This window comes from Glandiceps talaboti, chromosome 5 (genome assembly GCF_964340395.1).
Source record: "Glandiceps talaboti chromosome 5, keGlaTala1.1, whole genome shotgun sequence".
Classification (NCBI taxonomy): Eukaryota; Metazoa; Hemichordata; class Enteropneusta; family Spengelidae; genus Glandiceps; species Glandiceps talaboti.
The window spans coordinates 7,546,109-7,570,000 of record NC_135553.1 but is presented as its reverse complement, the minus strand read 5'-3'; the positions used below and the strand labels follow the sequence as shown (position 1 = coordinate 7,570,000).

Genomic DNA, 23,892 nt, shown 5'->3' with positions numbered 1-23,892 from the left:
ATTATGAATGACAGAAAATATTAAATACACGGTTAGGTGCCATATTGGTATTATGTTACTGGATTTGCGTTTGACAGGTATTGTGTGCGTGATGGATAATTCAATTTTCCTTACCGGAGACATTTCTCGTTCCCCTGAAGTATTTGCTTAGATTGCTCTGCTGCTCTCTCGTTTAGTACTTACATGTAAAACCCGGTCACCTCTACGTCCGCTTTTGCTTTATTTTCTGATTGACTTATTTTCTCGGGGTGTTTTCTTCTTTTTCCTAAACACTGCCGTCGTCGCTCACTTAATCCGTGTACATGTACTGTGGTATGGTGTATTGAGTATCGTCTCTGACTATTTTTCCCGCAGGGGATTTTTTTATATATATTTATTGAAAGAACTCCAGAAAGCTCAAGAAAACTATGACCGGATTTGTCTTACAGTGTAAATGTTGTGTAATGTAGGAGCATGACAAGTTGATTGTACTGTGCTCTGTCTACTATGACCATGAACCTTGTATATTCTTTTCCTCGGAGACACAACAATGGCAACAAAATTTCAACATGACTATTACATACCTCAAGTTCACAGACGTAGACGAAACAATCGGTACGTATATAACTATAGCTGGAAGAGCCTGATTGCTGGTTTTAACCAATCACATACATTAAACGGAAAGAAGCGCAAAATCAAAACAATAGGGCTTAAACATTAATTTTGTAGATCACGTGCAGATAGCAAAATATTGAGTGTAGGCAGAGATTGGTATGTGACGTTTAACGCGAAACATCACTTTCGATATGGGACGTCACTATAATTACATTAAACGGCAGACGATGTAAACAAATTTTCTGATTGGACAAGACGGTGTTTCATAACATAGATAAAAATTAACAGTTTGATATTATCGCGAATGACCACAAAGCTGAGACATCTTTCAAAACAGGGAAATTTGGAGGAAAACAAACATTACAATTTATACTTCATTTATATTTATTACTCATTTGTTACAGCATTGAAAGAGAAGAAATGTTTTACATTCTTAGGTAAAAGGGTAAGAATTATGTATGTACCAGAAATTACTTCCACCAGTGCGCACGCATAGTATTGGTATCTGCACTACAGTACAATGCCGAAAACATTATTTGCATACCTGCATAGATATGGTATGCAAATGAAGACACGAAAGTGGATACTTCTTCAAATCCCTGGAGAGCATGCAGTCCATTAATGTATGATTAAGATAGTTTATTGTCCAGAATTTTAATGTGATTCTCAGCACCAAAAAGAATGTAACAAAACAGTGGGTTGTGGCATTATAAAATGTAGCTGTCTTTCACTGACAGAAAATGAACGTTACATAGAGGCAATCATGCATATGACTGGCACATGGGTGACAAAAATACGAATAAGTTCAGATAATAGCCTTTTAGTATGACAATTTCTTCACCCTTTCTGGGCAGATGTACGAGATGAAGTTCTTGCAATATTACGAAGCCACTGAGGTATGTGAACCTGGATTTCGGAGATATGGGACGATACAAGATCCCAGATATCCAAGAAGCTGACACCAGTGCTCCCGAAGACCCAACGAATCATTCTGTTTTATGTCATGACATCTGTAGTCAGAGCTATGGACACTCTATATTGGTGTATATGCATGTTTAAACGAAAAGCTTCTTTTTGTTTGTTGACATATATATAATGCATAGCATCGCGATGTGGGGGCGCTGTTTATCGTGCAAAGTCGTTTGAATGCTCACTCCGTCTATATTACATTGAAAGTTTGCCGTTGTTTACAAAAAAGGAACATTTCCTGGCATCAACTTGTTGAATATTGCATGGAAAAATCGGTGAAAGCGAAATGGGTATTGAAATACGAGTGTGGAGAGCAAGAATTGGGACGTTTTCTGCTCCCTCTGGCTACCACGGAAGACATCAATGTGTCGACATAAAGACAATAGCGTCCATCCACCTGTTGCATTCCCTTAAGGTGTCTCTCCGACAATGGTATGTATATCAAGTCTCTCATACTTTGTGAAGATATTGAACTAAACCCGGGTCCTCCAAAATCTGCTACACAGCAAGAAACGGAAGACAATTGACACTTTCCTCGACTGGTGGTTTATCATTACCTACATCAGAAGAGAGTGACGTGGAGGTCGGCAATCGTGACATACTAGCAGTGCTCAGAGACATACAAAACGAAATGAGATCATTTCGTACAGAAGTAACGCGTAAACTAGGAAAAACTGCAGAAGACTTTACAAAACTTCAACAAGAAAATCAGCGACTGGCAAAAGAAAACGAAAGTTTGACAAAACAGGTTGAAGATCTGGATACCAAATATGATCAACTCAGGTTAGCCTTGCCGGAATAAAGGTGTACCCGCAGATGAGTCTGAAAGCTGGCCATGGGATGACTGTGAACGAAATTTCGAAAGGGATACAGTACCACAGATAACATTTCTACATTCCAGTCAATTACAACTCAATATCTTACTTTGAAGGGTGGTCGGTTTTATTTTTGTTCATAGATTTTTCTAAAGCTTTTGACTCTATTCTGCATGATCTCTCATGGATAAGATTGATGAAGTGTAGTATTCACGGAAATTTTCTAATCAATCTTCGTTCATTGTATTGTAAACTTACATTGTTTAATGTGTTAAGTAAAAACGAAGGTCTTACAGAGTATTTTAAATGTACAATCGGTTGGCTGTGTGCTCAGTCCTGTACTTTTTTCTCTTTTTGATTTCGTCAACGACCTTATAAATTACACCAATGAAAGTGGCTGAGGGTATTTTTATCGACAAATACCTACACAATTTAAATATGTTAATGTGTGCAGATGATGTGGCCGAATGTTCAGATTTAGCCATACATATCCAAAGACAAATTCGTCGACTTGAGTGTTTTTGTTCCCATTGGGGTATGAGTATAAATTTAACACAGATCATAGTATTTCGTAGAGGAAGATATTTGAGGCATTATGAACATTGGATGTATAATGATCAATTCCTAAAATTTGTTCCTCAGTACAAATACCGAATTGGTTTAATATACTGTCCTCGAGATTAAGCTGGAATCCTACAAAACAAAACCAATCTGTGTACAAGGCAAAACTAGGTTTCAACTCCAAGTGCTGATTTGTAAGCTTGGAGGACTCCCAAATGTGGATGCTTTTAAGCTCTTTGATACCATAGTTGCTCCAATTCTTCTGTATGGCAGTGAGATTTGGGGTTTCGAGTATTCTCCACAGATAGAGAAATATCCACTTTCAGTGTTGCAAATCTCTTCTTAGTGTTGGTGGTAATGTTAGTGATCAAGCTGCCATTGGCGAATTTGGTCGTTATCCACTGCATGTATTTTATTTCAAGAGATGTATTGCATATTGGTTAAGAAATAATTGAAATGGTGTTTAAAAGGTTAGAAGAAAATAGGGAGATAAAAACAGTCAATTGGGTTTACCATGTGAAGAATTTGTTATTTCGTTTTTGTTTTGGACACGTGTGGTTCAATCAGGGGGTTGGCTCAACCAATTCTAATACTATTAACCCGAAAAATAAAACACAGTGCAATGCAAACTTGGCATGATGAAATAACATCCTCCCCAAAACTGCGAACTTACTTATCTTTCAAGTCAATTTTACGATCTGAGAAATATTTAAGTTGTGTCTATTCATGTAACTTTAGAATTGAAATGTCTAGATTTCGTTGTTCCTCTCATGATCAGAATATTGAGAGGAAGACATCAAATCATTCCAGAAAACTTATGTTATTGTAACTTATCATTATAGAAAACGAGTATTATTTCCTAGCAATCTGTCCTCGAGCTCGTTAGGATGAACTGAGAAGGGAATTCCTCCCAAGATGGTTTTACGAAAACCTTTCATATGATAAATTTATATCATTGGTAAGCTCACAATATGTCACAAAGTTTAATGAGCTGGCCATGTTTCATTTAGTATTCTTTCAAAATGAGAACCTAAGTTTCATATAGTGCTTCCATTATTTGTTTCTGAACTGTATATTTTGTGTTGTATAAGCTCTTTGGGCCTGTGCCCTTTATTGCAAATAAAGAAAAACCTAAACTACGAAACTTGACATCCCGATGTGAAGCCGGGACCTATTCCAAGATCAAGTTCCAACCCCTACCTAATATTTGTGTATATTTTTTGAATGATGAGGCCATACTTCATGGGGGGGGGGGGGGGTAGTTTGTTAAACGTGTGCATTTCTGCCTGCTAACAAAAGTTTTTGTTTAAGTGTCCCTTTGATTGGCTAGTTGAAGTGTGTGTCCCGATACGTGTGTGGATACCAAGACGTCTGCATCAAAATACTGAGAATTCCGCTTGTTACATGTCAAATGCAAAATAACGTATAACCAACAAAAAGCAAGCTGTATTTCGCTTACCTTGTTCGAATCTATAAACCCCATCTGTTTTAATTTGCTGTTGAAAAGCGTCATCTCAACATAGAACCATTTGAACGCTAAATCTTAGAAGCAGGTTGTACAGGTCTACGTCCCTGTTTTTTTAGAATGAGGTTGACGTTTCTGATTCTCATATCAATTAACTTATGTAAAACATGTGTGTATGGATCAAACTTTCGTTCGTTAGTACTTTCAGTTGGTTTTCGGTGGAAATTTCCTTCGTTGTTCTGACGAACACATCGGCGCCTTTCTTTCATAAATGTAAGGTTAAGAAGAGACAGCATGCGGTCAACATTGAAGATAATATCGTTCTTCAGATCCTCATAGTGAACCACTGAAACAGGCGTCTTATTGGTCAGCCAACAAGTGATGCCATTTTCCCACCTTGGAATGATTTGGGTGACAAAAGTTTCCCACTCTGCAAGTACAAAGAATATGACATCGATGTACCTTCAATCAAATAATCAATTATCTTAGTCTAAGACTTGAAATGACAAGGCCCATTGTCTTCTATTCGAAATGACAAGATCCCGGGGGTCACTCGTATTTCCCCACATATGAAGAACACTATTGAATAATTAAATAGTACATCTATTTACTCATGTGTATGCGTTCTTCTCTCTTAAAGTTTCTCCGGTTGCCATTATATATTACAGTGGCGAAAGGGCAAATGAAATATAAATTCACTAACCTTCACCTGTAAGATTCTGGAGCGGATAATATCCTGTATGGTTTTTAGTGTGTCTTCTACTGTACTCTGTTATTAGAACATCATACGGATTTCGAATAAGCAATATCGCTGAGGAAAACTCGTCACTGCAACTATGTGTTTTGACGATGAGAGTATTACCTTTCTTATAATCTTCAAGTTGACCAAGGAAACCTATTGTTGTGAAACAATATAGGGAGTAATTGCTGTATGTACCAACCGTAGAGAGAACATTAAATTGGTATATCCTGTTTGACTTTCATCCTGAAATCTATATCTAGTTGGTCATTAGCATATTTCTAAATCCCCTTTTAATACGAACATAAGCAAGTAGTCTAAAATCTATCTGTGATTTCGATTCTCTTCGATCTCTTCCGTCTAGTTGAATGGATGTATGTGAAACAACATTCCGAGGTAAAGTTTGAATTACTACCAACGTCTGTATTTAGTAAAATTGGAGAGCCCGGTGGGTGGCGTTATTGCACTCACAAGTGACTTATATTCACATTTGAAGATTTTTTTTTGTAACGATATAAACATATAATTGGCATATCAGTGTCAAATTTTAGGATCAAACTAATTACCGAAGTACAAGCACCTGACAATGTTTGATAGATGAGCTGTTCAGACTTTTTTCAGCATGTTTTCAAGCTAACACATATGACTAGATGTGGAGATAGATCAAAACGACGGATAATGTCAAGAATAAACAATGAATTGGAGGTATGTAATTCAAAACGCTGTGGGTGATGGTCAACATTATTTCTACATCTACCGAACCAGGTGTTTCCGAATACTAAAAGACATTCATTCTTTGTTACTGTCTGGTGTAATCGTCTTACATAGATTATATACTTGTAGAAGAGTGGCAGTTACACATATACTTTTACAAAGTGACTTCATTTGAATAAATGGTCTGGTGTATGAATATTATCACTTCCCCCTGTGACCAATCAGCTTATGGGAATGTTTTCTAATTGCTGTACCGGTTCATTTAGGATCATTGTATAACAAGCTGATGGGACGATAGCCATGGAAGTCGTAGTCAGTGCTGTAAACAGGCTAATAATAACTTGAGATTATACAGCGAATTGTACAACACCATTCAGCTTTTCACGCAGAAACCAATAAGAAACCGGACATGCTACACTTTAAGACAGCAAGCTTGAATGAGTACAGTTTCTTACTACATTTTGTCTAAGTGAAATGAACTATACGTCACCATACAGACATCAAATGAAAACCGCAAAGAAAATTTTACGCGCCCTTCACCGGGTGTTTGATACTAATAAGAAAAGCGTTGACACCCGAATGTCTGCATGGACTTGCAATACAAGGTGTATTGCGTTATAGACTAAATGTAGCAACAAATGCGGTCTTGCTATTGAAGTGTGGCATATATATGCATATTCTTATCAGTTTCTGCATGGTTGTACCAAACAGAAAAACTGAATGGTGTTGTAAAATTCACTGTATATATGATTCTGATGATCTCTCTTATAGAGCATATAGATTATAATAATATATACATATCATAATACTCGTGATCATTAGACCTTAGTTCTAAATGACTATGGACTAATATCGGGTCAACTTTGTTTACAAAGAAAACCAAAACCAGAAGTAAACACTTTTGTGCTGTTCTTTGGTTGTTCATTTTCTGAATGGTATCCGTCATACGCGTCATGTATAAGTAATTTGAAAACAAAGTTACATTAAACGTTATTCCGACATATAGGAACTGATTCTACTCACCTCCATTGTAGAGATTTTTATCACCGCCAATAGCTCCAGTGTAAAATCCCGAAGCAATCTCCAGGAGATATCGTGTCCAAGTGTTTCCAGATCCAGGAAAACTTGTCAGAGCTACCAGGGGCCGGGTATCTACTGTCCAATTGGGAAATCTCACCGAGCAATCCACTGTGAGTTGAAAACAAACATTCCAGGACTGATTTATAAGGAATTATATCTCTTATAAGATTACAAGATGGATGGATCAATAATTGAGAAATGATAGATTCTGTGAGTTAGAGGACAGAGCATTAGCGTTGCGATTCAATGGGGGAGGGGGAGAAGAGTGACAAACCGGGAAGAGAAAGGGGAGAACACAGTTCTGGGAATTTATACTTCTTGGGAAGTTATCCTACTGTTCCCTTAGCATGCTCACTGTATGTGGTCTATTTAGTAATACTTACATGGCTATTTCACATCAATTATTAGCCGTGGTTATCTCCAGTCTCTCGTCGCTTATCGACATGAGGGCTCTCCCTTTATGATTACCGCCCCAAAGAGTGCGAAAATAATCATAGTGCCGGGGATTATATTTCTAGGTAAGGTAAATGTCTAGTGCAAGCGTGGTGTGTGCAATTTACATTCGTGTACACAGACTATATATAACGCTATAATTGTACAGTGTGGGGCGTCCAACATAGCCTTGTCACGTCTACCCAATCTGAATTGATTAATGTAAAAAAGTGGGTTGTGTATAATGTATGTATTCGTTTACATAAAGAATGAAAAAAAACCATGTTATTGTATAATTGTGTAAATGTCACCACAAAAATTTAAAATGATTTTGTTTAAAGTATGTAAATACAGAATACTTATATATGAATATGAATATCTAAAGCTTAAGTCAAATATTTTGTTATCTGAATCATATTTATATTAACATCAATGGCCGCTCATAGCTTTCATCAGAATATTTAATCTAATTAGAGAGGTTTAAATGTTCTATACACATAGCGTCATACTTCACGTGATTCAAAGCAACTCACGCGTTCTGTATCAGACGCGATGCTACGTTTTAAAAGGGCGGTCTACGCGTAACTGTAAATACGTGTTGAGTTTTGCCATTTTTCTTTTCTTGTCTTGTTTTAATTGTTTTTTTTTCCTTTGGGTACTTGAATGGAAAATGTCTAAAGTACAGACAGGTTTGGATAACAAAGTCATGCGTTTGGTCTTCTGGGCAGAAGATGCCAGTGCATATTCCACTGTTTTTCAAGTTTGAGTTCTGAACGCGTAGCTATACAACACTCATTACGACGTGTACGCCTGCACGATGACGCTCTCGTGTGCATGGGCGCTCAAGCGTGTATCTAAACCGCTCTGTAGTGATACTTAGATAAATGTGATGACTATGGCTTTAATATGATTAATTATTTTGAACAATGAATGATATTTACTTATTATGGGGTATATTATCACTGGTAGCTCAGAATTTCATTAGTTATGATTTGGCGTGGCGCGTTCTCTGTACATATCATCTACTGCAGTACAACAAGAATATGAGGACCTATCTCAAAAAAGTACGTTCGTTCTTTGAACGCTGTCGTTTCCATTCCTTCATAGAAATATCGATGGATGAAACAAACAGCTGGAATATAAAATATATATCAAAATATGTACTATATATATTAGAAACTAATTCAAATTCCATTCTCAGAGTATTGACTGGTTGAGACAGTTTTTGAGGCAAAACAATTATGTAAAATGTGTATCCAAAAAATTGTACTTACACGTGGATGCGTCGTTCCTCCAGTATGCTCTTGTCAGACTGTACGATACTTTTTTTCGAAGGGGGGAATTGATTACTAAACAACCAAATGTTACAAGTAGACTTGAAATATAGAAAAGCTGCCACTTGCGCATCATTTTTACACCAACGGCATTGATACCAAAATGAAGGATGACAATGATTCAAAGCTAAATCACTTAAGTAACATGTGTTAGGCACAAATATATATTGTGGCAATGGGGTCGTTGACGTATTTGCTACTCACTTTCTCACGTCGACCTTAATAACATTAATAACATTAATTCTCCATCACTGTCACTTTTCCACCATTGTTACTCTTGACCTAGCTTGTAGATCATGTAACTATACTAGAATCACTCTCATATCTCAACTTGCGTACCGGGATCACTTGGACTTTAGGAAATTAGCTAGCAGACATCAAATAGTATGCATGGTTAACTTTGAATCATTTTAAAGTGAATCCATACTTTATTTCAATTTTGAAATTCTTATAAACATTCATTATACAATATATACTCAAATGATTGGATGATAAAATCATCAACATAAACCAAAAAGTTTTGTTGCTTTAATCTAATGTAAATAATACTGACAGATATGAAAAGTAGCCAAACAATGATCAAGTGATTGCTCTTCAAGCTGCCTGCAACTAGTCGTTATTTTACATTGCATTCTCGCACACCGGAGTTGTTATTCCTTCCGCGACACTGCGAAATAACGCTCTGGTTTTTTACGATGGACGGATGGTTATTTCAGATTAGTAATGAATATCCATGAGTAATGACGTAAGGACGAACCATATGTTCTGGAGTGCAGTTATGTTCACCATACTTGTGTATCTAACGCTGATCGGCAGCTAATTATACTTATACTCTATTATTTCCCGCGATATGTAGTAAAGCGATACATTACTGTCTACACGTTTAGTACAGTTTCGAAGTCATGAGCAAATATGCTATGGGGCACCGGGCTTTCACCTCAACCGAGTTGAGTAGGAGTTTTCATGTTGTAGTATCGGTGAGGACAGAACTGGTAAAGCCGGTACTTGAGATAGGATAATGCAAATGAGTATTCCCAATGGACTATAATCTCCTCGTACAAATCTGAAGAAAAAAATTTAATTGATTTTTATCCATATATCCCTGTTGTCCTATTTAATACTTTTTCAGGACAGAGTTTTGTTCATTTAAAAAAGAATCAATATCTTTCTCTGCCATCATAACTAAATAATGCCTGTATGCCCCATTATCCACTGTGAGGCCTTTGGGTTCACTCATATTGTGTTTCATTTAAAGTTTATTAACAATCACTATGAGCTATGGGTGTAGTAACAATTCATTAATATGTTATAAGAAAAAATTATAAAAAACAGACATATACATTTTTTAAAAGGGTGAGATATATTGAAAGGTAAATACATGCAAGTGAAAAAAATTAAATACATAATATTATATGATTTTACTTGTACAAGAAAATTAAAAGGAAGTATTAAAATAAAATGGATAAATATTAAAATTTGATAATTGGAATGTTACAACAAGTATTAAGCGTCAGTGTAGTCTATTCTCCTTTACCAAAATAAATATTGCGTATCGCTTCCGATCAAGTTATCTCTATGTTGTTCAATTTGAATAATTCTCCTAAGTGAGACCATCGGGATATTATTTTAAGCCTACTTTGCAACACATGTCACTGACAGAATGTTTATTTTGTCTGCTTGTTAAGTTTTCTGGATACCATGGCAGTAATTTAACAATAGCAAGACTCGTAAAAGCGTTGATTCAATTACTATTTATATGGTTATTTCTACATCTCGTTAGTTCCTTAATAGCAAGACTCGTAAAAGCGTTGATTCAATTACTATTTATATGGTTATTTCTACATCTCGTTAGTTCCTTAATAGCAAGACTCGTAAAAGCGTTGATTCAATTACTATTTATATGGTTATTTCTACATCTCGTTAGTTCCTTAATAAAACATTTGCATACCAATTACTTTTATTTGAATATGATTTACAGAATTTGTGAAATGTATTCATAGTTATTACATTATATTATTTACATATTGAGATCTGTGCGCTCCAATTAACTCTATCTCTTTTCAACATCATTTACGGAATTTGTTATGAAATCTATGTATATCAATTGCCCATATTTCAACATCATTTTAATAACGGAATTGGTTTTGAAATCTGTGTAATATACCAATTTACAATAGATATATCGTGTAGGTTTACGAGACACCCACACACAACCTATAAAATCGGATTACAATAATCCCAGCAGTTCCTAATGATATATTTACTAAGCAGACTGACACATGTTGTGTGTGCACATATTCCATTCATCATTCTGACGTTTAAAATTTCCACGTAGTTATACTTTTCAGTTGAATCAGTTGTTATTGCAGATATTGGTGGTGCACTTGGTTTATGGATCGGTCTATCCTTAATTACCCGTAGTTGAGTTTTTTTTGTAATTCGTCTTTGAAGTCTGCACGAGGCAATAGGTTGAAATGAAGAAACGGTTAATTATGTGCAAGAGTGTATAATTTGCAATATAAGGTTACATCGCGGAGCAGTCGAGTCCTTGGGAGGATGCGTAAACCGAATGACCCCCAAACCTTAACATAAAGACCATGAATTTATATATGGTCTTTCAATAACGAGGAACTCCAATTTATCTATCAATTTGTAGACCATAATTTAGCACTTACCGCTAACTTTCTAAATTGTATCATACCAAATAGTACTGCACTATATTTAGTATTTTATATTTGAATTGGAAACCTCCGACTGTCTGTCTTTCCCCCTCTCTGTCTGTCTGTCTGTCTGTCTGTCTGTCTGTCTGTCTCCCTCCCTCCCCCCTCTCTCTCTCTCTCTCTCTCTCTCTCTCTCTCTCTCTCTCTCTCTCTCTCTCTCTCTCTCTCTCTCTCTCTCTCTCTCTCTCTCTCTCTCTCTCTCTCTCTCTCTCTCTCTCTCTCTCTCTCTCTCTCTCTCTCTCTCTCTATAAAGCCCAATGCCACCGACCTCTTCATTTATATTATATTGAGTTTACTAAATACATTGATGTAGCGAGAACAGAAACACTTTTGCTATAAATGTTTTCAGTGTTTTGACACTCTTTTATTTTCACTAATTCTTTTACAATGTAGTTATCTGTATCCATGGCATAGTATTTCCTTATCAATTTTTATAAGTCAGTTATCTTGATGAAGCAATGTTTAAATGCAATGTACGTGTATCCTTTAAACCGATGCGGCAACAATTAGTCCCCGTGGGTACTATTATATGAACAAAGGAAATATTCAAACATTTTACACCTATACTTTATGCAAATTTGACTTACACGGAAGCAGCCATCATATAATGGTTTGTTTGTGTGTGTGTGTGTGTGTGTGTGTGTGTGTGTGTGTGTGTGTGTGTGTGTTTGTTTCACTGTATAATGACCCGTGGATTTGTATACGTTTAGCATACAGTTTGGCACTTTCGAATGTCTGCTTCTTAAAACATTTGCACAGAAAATTCAACTATGATAAAAATGCATATTTAGTGCATTTTTTATTTTATTTTTCTGGTCCACATGTTTTGGAATTCCTTGGTCTTTACACTGGATCATATAAAGTAATATTTATACATCTAAATGACATTAAATTTGGTAAAATTATATTTTCTTTTTTGCAGTTGTGTAATTGTTTATGAAATTACAGTATGGTACACGGTAAAGAGAATTTGAAAATGTTGACTTTGACATGAAATGATTACTCGAAAGTGATCAAAAGCAAGGGATCACCAAACTAAACATTTCATGGAGAACCAATTTTTAACCGTTTCTATCAGACTAGGACGGCACAACATCAGCTTGTGGAGTATATAACGGTGGTGGCGCCATCGGTGTCTGGTTTGAGGCAGCCTGAAAAAAAATGAAAAAATACTGTTAGTGTCTCTTAAAATTAGAGTTTGATACTTAAAGTCGTAAGAGCATGACTTCTCTCTCGCTATATGTCTTATCGATTAAGTATGTTATTTGATCAAGAATATATATATATACTTACTTGAATAGATGCTTGTAATGATGACTGATTCCACATTGGGTATAAACTGCCAAGTGTTAGTTCTTTGTGATATTCCTGCAGGAAGGTGTAAGACATAAAGTTGATAAACCGTACACGAAAATTACTGATTGGCCATATACTTCTACCGTAGGTTACAGAATGGCACACCAGATTGATGATTTGTCAATCGCCTGACTGAATTATTTACCGACCTACTGACTGACTGACTGACTGACTGCTTGCTTGCTTGCTTTCTTGCTTGTCAGCTTGATTGATTGATTGATTGTTGGTTGGTTGGTTGGCGTCGTTGTACATGTGAATTGTTAACATATGTGCTGGAAAATTACTCACCATAGATTCCTCTAATCTGGTCTCATTATCTTTAAGATCCTGTTCGGTGGAAAAGTTAATTATACAAGAAATAAACAATATAATAAGGGTCAAAGTTCAGTGTTTATCTCAGCCATTTACCCAGTATATACAGACTAAACTATTGTTAAATGACCATTTCCATTCTTTCTATTGAATGTTGTTATAGAGCAATACGCCGTATTCCGGTTATCGAAAAAGCCCCGAAAAGATAAAAGATATGATTGTTTGGCCACTAGGGGCGCTGTTTTAGAACCGGAAGTGAGGGCCAGAATTGTAGAGCATTCTTGCAAAGCATAGAGTCTGTAGGCATCGTAACCACTGACTAAAGATTGTCTGTCATTCCCCGTAACTTTACGCTATAATATTGCATTATCGCCCATCAAATAACGAAATAGCAAATTAACCTCTCGTTCTCCTAATATTTCGCGTAAGTTTGGCTCTGCAATTCGAACGTGAGGAAAACCCAAAAGTAGCAACATTTTGAAACGGGTAGTACACTGACATCTCACTCACGTTTTCAGTGTGACCTCGTCCATTTGCGTTACCGTTGGAGAAATTGTAGTGATTGCTTCCAGTCAAACATCGGAACGGAAAAAGGTACAAAAACAGAGGAAAGAACCTTCAAAATCACAATATACGCTACAGTTATTGCAGCTTGTATAAAACCAATCTGATTAAAATCCGATGTAGATGTCGGCTAATCGTTCATTGCTATTTTACTTTCGTTATTGTGCCTGAATTGACCTGCGTGGTACATGTTTGATCGCCTCCTCTACCGACCAGGACAAAAACGTAAACATGTACCACGAAGGTCAATTCAGGCAAAATAACGAAGGTAAAATAGCAATGAACGATTAGCCGACATCTACATCAGATTTTAATCAGATCGGTATAAGACATGGTATGATGAGTGAACCACGTAAACGTTACATGGAAGGCCGATTCATTGAAGGGGTGGGCGGTGTGGTACATTGATCACAATAACAATATTTATGATTCGTTGCCGACTTCAATGGTTTTTTTTATACACTGATGGTCCTGAATGAAGAATAGCAAGCTAACCAAAGTGTGATAGTAAAGTTGAGTATATCAATACACACAGTTTATGCCAACTTATAACCAGTACATGAAATGTTTTTTTCCGGACAAAGTTTTATGATTTCACCCGTGGTGCTACACCACTGTTCTAATAAACAAGAAAGGCCTAAGTATGCGGCGACATCAGTTACAATATAAACATGTGGCTTGGTAATTGTCGACCGAACTCTCAATATTGCAATGACTATAGCTGGAAGCTGTTCAATCTGATTAAAATCCGATGTAGATGTCGGCTAATCGTTCATTGCTATTTTACCTTCGTTATTTTGCCTGATATTATTTTTCTTGGTACATGTTTACATTTTTTAGCCTGATCGTAGAGGAGGCGATCAGGCAGGCTAAAAAATGTAAACATGTACCAAGAAGGTCAATTCAGGCAAAATAACGAAGGTAAAATAGCAATGAACGATCAGCCAACATCTACATCGGATTTTAATCAGATTGGAAGCTGTTGTCAGATTTGTAATTTTCTAATCGTTCTTTTGTCCAGCAACAGACACCAGTAAGGTAAAGAAATATGTTTATCATGTCTACATCAGGTATATTTCGAAGGTCCTCCGTCCAACTTTCAATGTTTCCGCTGTCTATTAGTTCTATCTTTTGATGCTTGACATCCACTATTCGTCTCCTCTTCCGTTCTCTCAGAAAATTATCATTTTCTAGTGTTTCAAGACCAAGGTTGACAGCATTTCTGGCGATATCTAGTAGATTTAGAAGTAGTAATTTTCCACTCTTTTATGAATGCACGGAGTTCTTTTACGCCCATTTTGTTGACAGCTTCATACATCGCCATACTATTAGATGCCATGACGAAAATTCTGGCCCTCACTTTGTCAGATATGGTGCGCCCTCTCGCGATACTTTCCTGCGAAACAACCGGAAGTTCGATAACCGGAATACGCCGTATTGGTCGTCTTTGCCTATTGCATAATCCAGCGTAATCACGTGACAAAAGCTTGAATGGTTCATTTGCTAGCACCTTATTATCGCACTTGAAACAAGCTGCTCTTGGTACTGAAGAATACATTATATGAAAAATTGCAATGAGTTTATATGTGTTTTCGTCCAATACAAGATGTTGTATGTAGTCACAGATACGTCAAAGATAAGTCACGTTATATTACAGGGATTCCGTATACGTTACACCATGGACACATTAGGAACACATTTGGGTGTTACAACGTTCATAGACAGGAAGGCAATTTTGATGGCGTAAGACTGTGTATAAGGTACTGCGAACCCCCCCCCCCCCTCCTCCCCCCGAAGATTATAATTGATATCATTCTCACCAATGATGGCATTCCGCCTACACGAAAATAACTATTAGAATGACTATTCTGGTCAGATGATGAAGGTGGTGAAGAAATCTCCGGTAAAAGGACTGGGTCTTGTAGGGGGTAGAATCTATGATACCAGTAGAATCGTAGGCAGCTGACGGCAATCAGTAACAGTAGCACAACAATTACAGGTATAACTAGAAAAAATGAAACAATATTCCACAGTCTTGTAATCATAGATACAATTAACTTGACATGAGTTAATACAAATGTTTTGTTTTTAAAAGTAATACATAACCAAGCGTAATATGACTACCCCTATTACCAGAAAAGCATATAACGTACCCGTACCACTCTCGCTACCCGAGTTTAAACTAATGTGGAAAGTAAGCTTTGGTTTGTTTATTGTCAAACACGAATTTATACTCACTCCAAATTAAACGGCTAAAAACGGCATCGGTATCCCCTGCCTGTTTTTAAGGATTGAGGAAAAATGAAAATAAAGTCAATTATTCATGGAAAGACAGCCAATGTAACAATGTATAGATTTGGTGTAAACTGAAATGCCTTCCTTCCGTAAGGATTGGTTTTCCTATTATTACCATCACATTTTTATACCACGTTCAGATGTAGCAAAAGTCACAATTAAAAATTACCCTAACAGGTAGAGTCTTGAGTGTCAAATCACTGGAAGGTACGTGTACATTTAGTATCAAGTTCAAAATTCAAACAGTGAACGGAGCAGACGGTAAACGATATACATACGACCATGTAATAGCCCTTCCTCTCAATTTAAATAATAATAATAATGTTATCTTATCGTGCCTTATAGGTCAGAGATCAAATTCTAAGAATTTCAGCAAGTACTTTTTACTGGAATTAGTGCATCCTTATAACAGTTATTTGTTGAACCAAACACAATATTGTGATTTTGTTTTATTCAGAAAGAACATACGTTCAATTTTACACCATATCTTAGACGAGGACGAACCGAAAATATGATGGCCGACAAGTAAATTATGCTGAATGTCCTTAAAATGGGTCACAGCAGTGTACATATGCAACATGTCGTTATTGGCTAACGTGTGACAATAAATTATAGCGAGATCACAAAATACGGATTTTTGACAATTACCAGCCAGCTCCTTATAATTATAATGTAGACTGACAAAAAAGTACTCACCTGTACACATTGCAGAATATTCAATATGAGAAAACAAGAAATCAAACCAAGTGACATTTTGACAGCTCGCAGGTAAATATTAAACCCGATGTATTAATTATAGTTGTTCAGGTGCAACCACGGAATGGAGTTTATGTATGTAGCGTACTGTAGAGTATTTACCACAGTACGGTGTGTCGGACGTCTTGTTGGCAGTATTTAAAACGTGGTTATAAAAATACGGACAAGCTTTACTAGAGTAAATTCCTGTTGAGATACATTATCTGGTTTACATCACTCATATCGATTGATATTGCCAAAATATCAACGACGATACTCTCTTACGTGACGTGCGATGAACGAGTACCTGTGACCTCCTGCAGGAAAAGGGGGATTACTTCCGGGTCAAACGTTAGGCCATTGTCCTCATATATGTACATGTGTCACTGGAGTTGATTTATACACATAGTCCGTTCGTTACTGCACACAACTCCTTCAAGCGGTCACAGAATTGAAAAAAAAAACAATCACTAAATTGGGCTATGACTGATGAAAAATCATCGGATGTTCTCACCCTCCTCCGCGAGTATCTTGAAAGGATTCGGGCTCTCCTTTTATGATTGGAATTCAAAATATTTTACTTCCAGAGTGTATGGAAAAAAATAATTAAAGTCACAGATATAACGGATTGATGCGGCACAGTCTTAATAAATATAGTCAATACCCATGATATTTGTTTTCCTACTATATAATCATAAATCGTGACGTTATCAGGACATTGCCCCCCCCCCCCTCACCCCAGAAAGTGTCTCCATACAGCTTCATCTCCTTCCCCTGTAGCCATGGCAATTGTAATCGTACAATTACCTCCCAGACTAGATTCTTAATACACAATCACAGACTGTGTCGCTTCGGGTAATATAGGACGGGAAGGTATAGTGCAATGCATCAAGATTTGGTACATTTTTATGGCCATAGGTAATCATAAAAAAAAAGTTCAGACAAAAATGTAATTAAGATTAAGTTTACCTTGTAGATTGAGAGGCTCAGAGTTCTGATGGGATTACTTGTGTTACAATATATCAGCTCCTAGGCATGCTCAAGTAGTTTGGATTTTCAAATATTGTTACCAATAAAACTAATTCAACATAATGTTTGCTTGCATTTGTGTTGTATCCGATAGCAGTGTCCGTACGTGCGTAGTGACTTGTCCGTAGATCTACTGGGAACTTTGATCCGTCTGTTTCCACTCCTGCACTATGAATATGTATCGAGCGACCACATTACACGATTCATTCTCTCAAAAATATAAGCGTATTCTTATAACCTTAGCTTTTACATGACGATGTGTTATTTCTGTACCAATGTCTCGACATTTCAAATCAAACAAATAGCTTCAGACAGGTACGTAGTCACATGTGTTTACTTAAGACGTGCTTGCTGCTGCTGAGGTGAGTTGTCGTCATGTGTTATAATTAACACAATCACGTGAGCAAAACACTGGCACTTGGTGGCATACACACAAACAACGTTAAAATGGAGAGTCGTCATTTTGGAAGAATTCTTGCTTGGTCTGTTTGTATCTGCATCGTAAGCGTTGTTGTCAAGGTGAGTTAGTGTCTTATCTGTGTGTGTGTATGTGTGTGTGTGTGTGTGTGGATATTTATTTGTTGAATAAACGTTCTTTCATAGAATGTACTTAAAGACGAACATACTGTGCAATGTTGCAATACAAATCGGATCTATCTGTAACTCATTGACACTTAACATTAAATTAACATTAAAATATGGCGGGAGTATAAGCTTTTGACATTTTGAATGTCAATCAAACGAAGTGAAATGTCACGTAGGCGGACAATCATATACTTTTAAAATTCTAAAGAAAGAAGTCGAACTTGCGTATATGTATTTAACTGTTAAGTCAAAGAATAACGGGGTGTACGTGTCACCTTCCATAAACACGTAAAAGTTAACTGACCAACGAGTTGGGGGTCAGTTTAAAAGTTAATCTCAGTGACATTTTATGTAGTCGTGAGCTTCAAGTACAATTACAACTCAGGAGAATTTTAAGCGTAGTGAAGGTAAACGTTGTTAGTGTTAGATTTCAAACACTGTCAGATTTTTACTTCCTTGTAGGTTTAAGCAATATATAATCCCATGACCTCGATATACGTCATGTCTATTGATATTGTAATTAACCAGACTGTATGCATCTGTGCTCGCAATACATCGGTTCCGGGTAGACCCTTGAAAGACTTAGGGTATATATTTAGAAAACCCCTCCCCTCTCATAACATTCTAGAAGACTGTTATTATAATTAGTTTCTTTCTGTGTTAGGCTCAGGAAGATTACGACGATGCCGACCTTCCACCTGGTACGTAAGACACGCAGGTTTTGTTTTTATTAATTATTACTTACCTACTTACTTACTTACTTACTTACTTACTTACTTACTTACTTACTTACTTACTCACTCACTCACTCACTCACTCACTCACTTACTTACTCATTTACTTGTAAACTTAATTAATTAATTAATTAATTAATTAATTAATTTTAATAGCATTCAGTGAAATGGGAATTAAGCAGACAGTTTGTTGTATATGGTCGGGTTTATAGAGCAATTGCCAGTTCCGTGTTCGCATTCTATTTTCCATAATTCCCGCCAGCAACAGTTTCAACAAAATCGATATCTTATTATATATATGTTTTACAATGCTTTATTACTGATAGAGAACAACGTCGGAGAACAAACCCGTGTGAGAGTTCTCATTTAAATAAACGTGCAAAAGAAATTTGAAGATAAGAATTTTAACCAGTGTCACTAGCTAAAATTAACTTTTCTCTTTTGATTATTACAGGCGCTATAGCAGGTATCATTTTGTTTTGCGTTGTCTTTTTTGGACTGGTGCTCTGCGCAAGTTACATGCGTTGGCGAAGACGTATGGAATTTATCCGACAGATAAGAGAATTGGAGCATGCTGCATCAAGGCCAAGGTATACCATAATAGTTACTGACAGAAATCCTGCTGATGTGCCTCGTGGTGCCTATGGTTCCCTAGCTACTAACCCAAATGCTCCAACTGAGGTAAATACGAAATTATGAATGAATGAGAACCGATAACGATATTTATTACATTCCTACCAAGATAACTATATATTATATCACCTCAAGCAGGCACTTAGGAATACCATTTGTGACAAGATAGACACTGTAAAACACTTATACTCTAAATAGGAGTACAAGAATGACAATGCATGTGCATTGTGCAAACGTACAGTTAGCAAAGTTTACTAATAAATATCTACGATAACGGTGAAATGCATAATCCACTGTACACAAATTCCAAACATGCATGTTAGCAAACAATCATTGTACAAATGCGGAGTAAACAAACACACAGTCACTATACGAACATATAGTAAGCAAACGCACATTTTCATTATGAACGCAAAGTCGATGCTGAGTATGTGGTTTTTAACTCTGAAAAGTCAATTTTGAGACTATTCAAACATTTTCAGAAAATAATTTCCAAGCTTTACAAAACAGCAAAAACATGTAAAAAGTAGATGCATATTGTTGAAATATTTTTGAAATATAGTTTGATAGCATCTTGACAGTAAGAGGTAGGGGGAAGAGTTTGAGACTGGGATGTGTACAGTACACCTCATGTGGGGGTCCTAGGGGTCTCCCCCTAGAAGCCCTGGAGGTTTGTTACTCTGAAAAGTCTATTCAGACCCTTTCAGACAATAATTTCCGAGCTTTACAAGACAGCACCAAAATGTAAAAAGCAACTACATAGGGTTCAAATAATTTTGAAATAAAGTTTCGTGGCATCTTGACAGTAAGCGGGGAAGAGCTTGAGACTGGGATATTTCCACCTCATGTGGGGGGGGGGTCCCAAGGGGTCTCCCTCTAGAAGTCATGGAGGATTTTCACTCTTAAAGCCAATATTTAGGCTATTCAGACCCTTTCAAGCAATAACGTAATCCATGCTTTACAAGACAGCACCACCAAGTATCAGAAACTATTCTTTATAACTTACATAGGGTTGAAATATGCTCTTAAAAAGTTAAATAGCATCATTATAAAAATGTAGTAAAGGTCAGCACATCTAATGGTAGTATAATTGCCGGTTGGTAGGGGAAATTTGGAGGTTAAGGCAATTTTATACTATCTTGGCAAACATTTCACATCTTTAAAAGACAATATCATCTCAAATTAGAATAGGGTGACATTTGTTTATATTAAGAAAAGTTTAATACCATTATGAAAGTAACAAGGTTTTTGGTACATCTGATTGTTGGTTGAATGCATGAGTAACCTCTGGGGGTGAGGGAGTCCTTGGGGGCTTTCCCCTGGCACATCTGTAGTTTTTTGCTTCTATTAAGGCAATGTTTAGGTTATTCATAGCTTTTGAGGTAATATTTCCAAACTTAACGTAAATGTAAATGGAATCTGATGAGATGTGGTGATTAGTAGTGTCAATAACATGTAGTGTCCAAAATAGAAAGTGTACTGATCCCTTCTGACTAGTAGAACAATTTAGATTAACTTCTTTTATAAACTATCTATGAAGAGTACCATTACGAAACCTTCAAGTTCACTTTTGCCCAAAAGTGCAATATAAGTGAAGCATTGATTGTGAAACAGCCAAGCATTTACATGACATGTTCTGTATCTAGTGTGGTAGCTAGGTAATACATGTATATGTATATGACTGTACATTTATGTTTGAACTAATTTAAAGAATTCATGTAAGCAACAGGGACAAGATCAAATATTTACATGTCATGTACCACATTTCACACAAGGCTATATGCCATTGTAGAAAAGGATTATTTTCTTCCATCACAATCGCAAACACAATGACCCTCCCCCTTCTGCCAATTTCAAAAACAGGGTGACCCCCTTCCAAGTCCACCGGCCCCCCCCCCCCCCAGGTGGAAGAAAATGACCGGTCCCTTTGTGATTTTCACCATGTCATACATGTAGATGTCTATATAGGTGACAAAGTACAATATATTAAACAGCGGCATTGTGTGTGTTGCTTTACAGTATTATATTTCAATTGTAATGTCTAACACTATATGTCTTCCTTATGTCTGTCTATATATCTATCTTTATCTCTCACTATCTCCCTCTCTCTCCCCCTCTCTCCCCCTCTCTCTCCCCCTCTCTCCCCCCCCCCTCTCTCTCCCCCTCTCTCTCCCCCTCCCTCTCTCCCTCTCTCCCTCTCTCCCTCTCTCCTCTCTCTCTCTCTCTCTCTCTCTCTCTTCTCTCTCTCTCTCTCTCTCTCTCTCTCCCTCCCTCCCTCCCTCCCTCCCTCCCTCCCTCCCCCTCTCCCTCTCCCTCTCCCTCTCCCCTCCCCCTCCCCCTCCTCTCTCTCTCTCTCTCTCTCTCTCTCTCTCTCTCTCTCTCTCTCTCTCTCTCTCTCTCTCTCTCTCTCTCTCTCTCTCTCTCTCTCTCTCTCTCTCTCTCTCTCTCTCTCTCTCTCTCTCTCTCCACACCCAGTCGTCGAAACTGCCCAGAGCACCACCACCCCCGCCATATCAGGTATGTTACCATATAATAACGTCATGTGTAAATGCGTGGGATTGTAGGATGTAGGCTTGTGAAAAAATCGTTTTCGATTAGGACTGAATTGTTTGTAATATAATACTTCCCTTTCTTTAGTAGATGTATATATATATTATAATTGCCCTAACATATATACAATTCTGCCACTTTTGTTCACCGCCATTTCTTCCAACTTCTCTTCTGCTGTACCATCAACACTTGAACTCTTAGATGACACTCTCATCATCACACATACCAATTACATCTCATTCTTATTAGATAGCTCGTGCATTAAATAAACGTATAAAACAGTTTGTTTGGAATGGGGAATTTGAAAACCCACCATCTCGAATATTCTGAATGATGCATCGTGCGAAATATGATAATAAATATTATGCAATTACTACTGTAAAGAATATTGTCACATTCTTTGTTACCCGAAATAACCAAGCCGTCAATTACTACATATTAGGTTACATGGTACAATGACTGAAGATAATCCCACAGTCCTTTGTATCTGAGCATGCTCTGTTTGAATTACAAGTTCTTATTTTCAAGCTTTATCTTGGTTTATTCATAGACAATGGAGGGTAATACACAGTCTATGGATAATCACTTTACTGTATTTGATAACATGTTTATGGTTAGATCTTAATATTTATCCTCAACCTATCATTTCAGGAGGCGAACCGAAGAACAGGTCCACCAGAATATAGGCCACTCGTGTCTGAGTAAAGACAATTTAATAATCAAGCATCTTACTATCAGTGTGGTGTATATTCGCCGTGTAATAAGATCCTCAAATTAACACTCCATAAGACTCATGCATTCTTTACATTTCTTTGTCTATGACAAAAAAAGTTTTCAAAAGTAAAAGTTCATAGTATCCATTGATTCATTGATTAAGAAGGTTATCAATCCACTATTGTATTTTTTGTTAACATTTGATTGTCTATGAAAATAAATAATTTTGTAATTCATTATAGCTGTTAAACATCTGTCAAGTCAATTCTCAAAAGTCAAAGGAGCCCATAGTATCTATTGGAGAGTGTCTCATCACCAATATTTGTATTGTGCACGTATGGCGTTTGGATTCCATTCTAATAGTACAATCACAGATCGTGTCGTTTCAAGGAATATGCTGCGGGAGGCTCTAGCTGGTGGAGTACACCAAACTTTGGTACATTTTGTAGCTATTGGTAGTCACGAAAGAACGAAAGCACAGCGTTTAATTAAAATAAGCTTACCTTTTATTTATTCAGTAATGGGCTCAAAGTTTAGAAAAATGTGATGTGATGGGATTACTTGTGTTAGTGATTGGCAGTCATGAATCTCCCACCAAAAATATTAAAGGTAATATATCAGCTTCTAAACATACCCAAGTTTCTCTAATGCTGTTGGCAATAAAACTATAAATCATTATAATGTTTGCTTACATTTGTCGTTTTTTCTGATAGTACTTTTCGTACGTGCGTAGTGCCTTGCATGTTGTCGCTTGATCTAGTGGAAACTTTGATCCGATTGCATAGCCCTGTATCAAGCGATCAGTTGACACTATTCATTATATTAAAATATGTTATCTCTGTACCAATAAGCATGTATGTTGGGGGCATTTAAATTTGCAAACAAATAAGTAACTTCAGCCATGAATGCTGCTGTGGCAATCTATCGTTATGTTTTATGACGACACGATCACGCGATGCAAA

The 23,892-nt window shown here is 36.8% G+C and overlaps 2 protein-coding genes across 2 annotated transcripts; one reads left to right on the top strand and one right to left on the bottom strand.

The window, feature by feature from the left end:
- Positions 1 to 12,249: 12,249 nt before the first annotated feature.
- On the bottom strand, positions 12,250 to 16,994 carry LOC144435900 (uncharacterized). The gene is made up of 6 exons (XM_078124541.1): positions 16,647 to 16,994; positions 15,894 to 15,933; positions 15,476 to 15,660; positions 13,068 to 13,106; positions 12,717 to 12,791; positions 12,250 to 12,574 (listed from the first exon to the last, which is right to left on the bottom strand). The coding sequence occupies exons 1-6, from the start codon at positions 16,701 to 16,703 to the stop codon at positions 12,503 to 12,505; spliced, it is 468 nt and encodes a 155-aa protein (XP_077980667.1). The 5' UTR covers positions 16,704 to 16,994; the 3' UTR covers positions 12,250 to 12,502.
- A 1,125-nt stretch (positions 16,995 to 18,119) lies between these two features.
- LOC144435754 (uncharacterized) lies at positions 18,120 to 23,586 on the top strand. The gene is made up of 5 exons (XM_078124368.1): positions 18,120 to 18,233; positions 18,964 to 19,000; positions 19,488 to 19,714; positions 22,142 to 22,183; positions 22,868 to 23,586. Exons 1-5 carry the CDS (start codon positions 18,162 to 18,164, stop codon positions 22,919 to 22,921), a joined length of 432 nt encoding a protein of 143 aa, XP_077980494.1. The 5' UTR covers positions 18,120 to 18,161; the 3' UTR covers positions 22,922 to 23,586.
- Positions 23,587 to 23,892: the final 306 nt, after the last annotated feature.

Bases quoted from the DNA above. Each gene is read 5' to 3' on its own strand.
- LOC144435900 (XM_078124541.1), bottom strand. From the start codon at position 16,703: ATGTCACTTGGTTTGATTTCTTGTTTTCTCATATTGAATATTCTGCAA. The intron at 15,661-15,893 runs GTGAGTATAAAT...CATTTTTTCTAG, and splicing joins TTTTAGCCGTTTAATTTGGA to TTATACCTGTAATTGTTGTG. The intron at 12,575-12,716 runs GTAAGTATATAT...ATTTTTTTTCAG, and splicing joins CATTACAAGCATCTATTCAA to GCTGCCTCAAACCAGACACC.
- LOC144435754 (XM_078124368.1), top strand. From the start codon at position 18,162: ATGGAGAGTCGTCATTTTGGAAGAATTCTTGCTTGGTCTGTTTGTATC. The intron at 18,234-18,963 runs GTGAGTTAGTGT...TTTCTGTGTTAG, and splicing joins TCGTAAGCGTTGTTGTCAAG to GCTCAGGAAGATTACGACGA. The intron at 19,715-22,141 runs GTAAATACGAAA...CTCCACACCCAG, and splicing joins ACCCAAATGCTCCAACTGAG to TCGTCGAAACTGCCCAGAGC.